This window comes from Dissoconium aciculare (assembly GCF_010015565.1).
Source record: "Dissoconium aciculare CBS 342.82 unplaced genomic scaffold K489scaffold_47, whole genome shotgun sequence".
NCBI classification, from domain to species: Eukaryota; Fungi; Ascomycota; class Dothideomycetes; order Mycosphaerellales; family Dissoconiaceae; genus Dissoconium; species Dissoconium aciculare.
In genome coordinates, this window is record NW_022984997.1 from 1 (window position 1) to 2209 (window position 2209).

At 51.5% G+C, this 2209-nt stretch overlaps 2 protein-coding genes across 2 annotated transcripts; one reads left to right on the forward strand and one right to left on the reverse strand.

Annotated features, from left to right (window-relative positions):
- Positions 1-16: 16 nt before the first annotated feature.
- K489DRAFT_435707 (DDE-domain-containing protein) lies at positions 17-1805 on the forward strand (the record flags this gene model as incomplete). The annotated part of the gene is made up of 2 exons (XM_033608611.1): positions 17-1069; positions 1740-1805. 2 exons carry the CDS (start codon positions 17-19, stop codon positions 1803-1805), a joined length of 1119 nt encoding a protein of 372 aa, XP_033454724.1.
- Positions 1806-1862: 57 nt separating this feature from the next.
- K489DRAFT_190035 (uncharacterized protein) lies at positions 1863-2209 on the reverse strand. Its single transcript, XM_033599521.1, has one exon. The coding sequence runs from the start codon at positions 2120-2122 to the stop codon at positions 1904-1906; it is 219 nt and encodes a 72-aa protein (XP_033454725.1). The 5' UTR covers positions 2123-2209; the 3' UTR covers positions 1863-1903.

Consider the following 2209-nt stretch of genomic DNA (forward strand, 5'->3'; position numbering starts at 1 on the left):
GACAGCAGTCGAGTGTATGAGTGCTGACGGGCGATATCTACATCCGATGATCATCTGGCCCGCGGCCGCCCACCGAGCGAACTGGGTGACTCATCCTACACCTGGATGGCATTATGCCTACTCCGACAGCGGATATACAGACTCATATCTCAGCCTGCAGTGGCTTCGTCTGGTGTTTGATCCGCAGACGAGAGACCGAGCGGGACAGCGACCGCGTGTGCTGATTTGTGACGGCTTTGGCACCCACGAAACCCTCGTGGTCCTTGAGTCCGCTCTTCAGCACCAGATCATACTTTGCCGCCTGCCTTCCCACACATCCCATAAACTGCAGCCATGTGACATCTCCATCTTCGGTCCACTCAAAGGAGCATATCGTGATCAGGTAGAACGGCTCAAGCGAGGCGGCATAGGAACGATCGGCAAAGAGCACTTCACCATGTTGTATTGTCATGCGCGTGAGATCGCGTTCACGCCCCGGAACATCCGCGCAGGATGGTCCAAGGCAGGTTTGTTCCCATTCTGTCCCGAAAGAGTGTTTCGTGATCTGCCGCACCGCGCTGCGCCTCCTGTCATAGCAGAATCGGGGAATGGGGATGCGGCTGGCCAGCAGGACGCCAATATACGAACGTGGTCAATACCAACCATTCCATCCACACCGACAATACCCATGACACCTGTAACTCCGGTAGATCTTGCAGGCATCACAGCTTTGCGCGATGTGATCCGACGCGATGTACAAGATCTGGACAGCGGTTCCCACCACCGCTTACAGAAGCATGTTCAGAAACTATCAAAAGCTGCTGAAATTTCTTTCGCCGAGTACGCACTGCTCGAGCGGCGCAACGACTTCCTGCAAAAGACCAACAGCGAAGCTCGGGTACGGCGATCAACGAGACCAAAAGTCATCGGAACAGCGAGGGTGATGAGCTACGAGGATTTGGAGAGAGCGAGAGATGAACGGGCACTTCGAGACGCGAGACCGATCTCAAAGCGCAGATCGAGTGCTAGGGCTGTGGCGCACAATGCTATTAATGAACCTTCGAATGTGGTCCAGACCAATATCAATTTGGTAAGCGTACAAGAAAGACGCACAGAACCGCTTATTCAAGGACAAGAGGAATATCGAGTGCCAACCGCTAGAATGTGGTAATAATGGGTCGGTGAATTATGCTCCGCGGACTCACAGTCTCTCCGCGGACTCACAGTCTCTCCGCTTGGGCTTTAACGTGTGCTCTTGTCGACATTACGAGCAGAGACGCCAATCGTGGATCACTACCTTCGCTCTACTGACTCGTCACTTGTTGGGAGATCTTCACTTGTACTTCAGGTATTCATAGCTTTGATATTTCCTGCGTTCCTCTGCGTGTTTGGCCTTCGCTCATTTTCTTTTCTCGATATGGGCGCCATCATAAAAGTAGGGCATAAACCGGTAAATGATTTCATCAGTCATTATCGCGTCCGCAGACCACATGTGCCATGTTGTATAGCATCATAGTAGTGTGTCGAGGAGCATGAATTATGGCGATGCTGAAGGCGCATGATGTCTAGGGTTGATGACTTTAGGGTCGGCCTCAATGAAGCTCAATTCTCCTATCTAGAACGCTCGACTCGTGCCGGCCTGTCCTATTCGTCATATTCGCCTGTTGCGCCTTGCGAGAGAACGTGCTGTTGTCTTCGAAATATAGTCGTTATTGGACACCTCTATTCGTGTCGTTAGTCAGCTCATTGTCGCCACACAGCTGCTTCACAACATACTAATAGCTTGGGTCTCGGCGCTGGACAATTTCTTTGGCGAGCGCGGTTAATAGGGCTACGACGATAGTCAGAATGCTCGCGTTGCTGAGGCTTTGGCTGAACACCTCCATTTCGGATAAGATTGTGGAGAAAGCCTCCCCCTTATAACTCAGTGAGTGCAATGTTGACTGGTTTGATTCGAGCGTTTTGGAGGGTGATGTTGTGATTTAGACTCGTCTTCTGCACGTTTCGTGGGAACAACTACCAGGCGACGATGCGTATCATTCAATTTATCTACAATTTGTGGACTTTGGGCATCGTTGATTCGCGCAACTGTCAGCTCGTGATACTGTGGTGCAACAAAGAACGAGTTGTTACACGAAGTCATTGTTGGCGCGATTGCACCTGCTCTTTGCGGAACGGGTTATGTGTGCCCTTATCGCAGCACAAGGAATGGACGTGTTTCCGGCAATCG

Excerpts from the sequence above, each read along its gene's own strand:
- K489DRAFT_190035 (XM_033599521.1), bottom strand. The coding sequence starts at position 2,122 with ATGACTTCGTGTAACAACTCGTTCTTTGTTGCACCACAGTATCACGAG.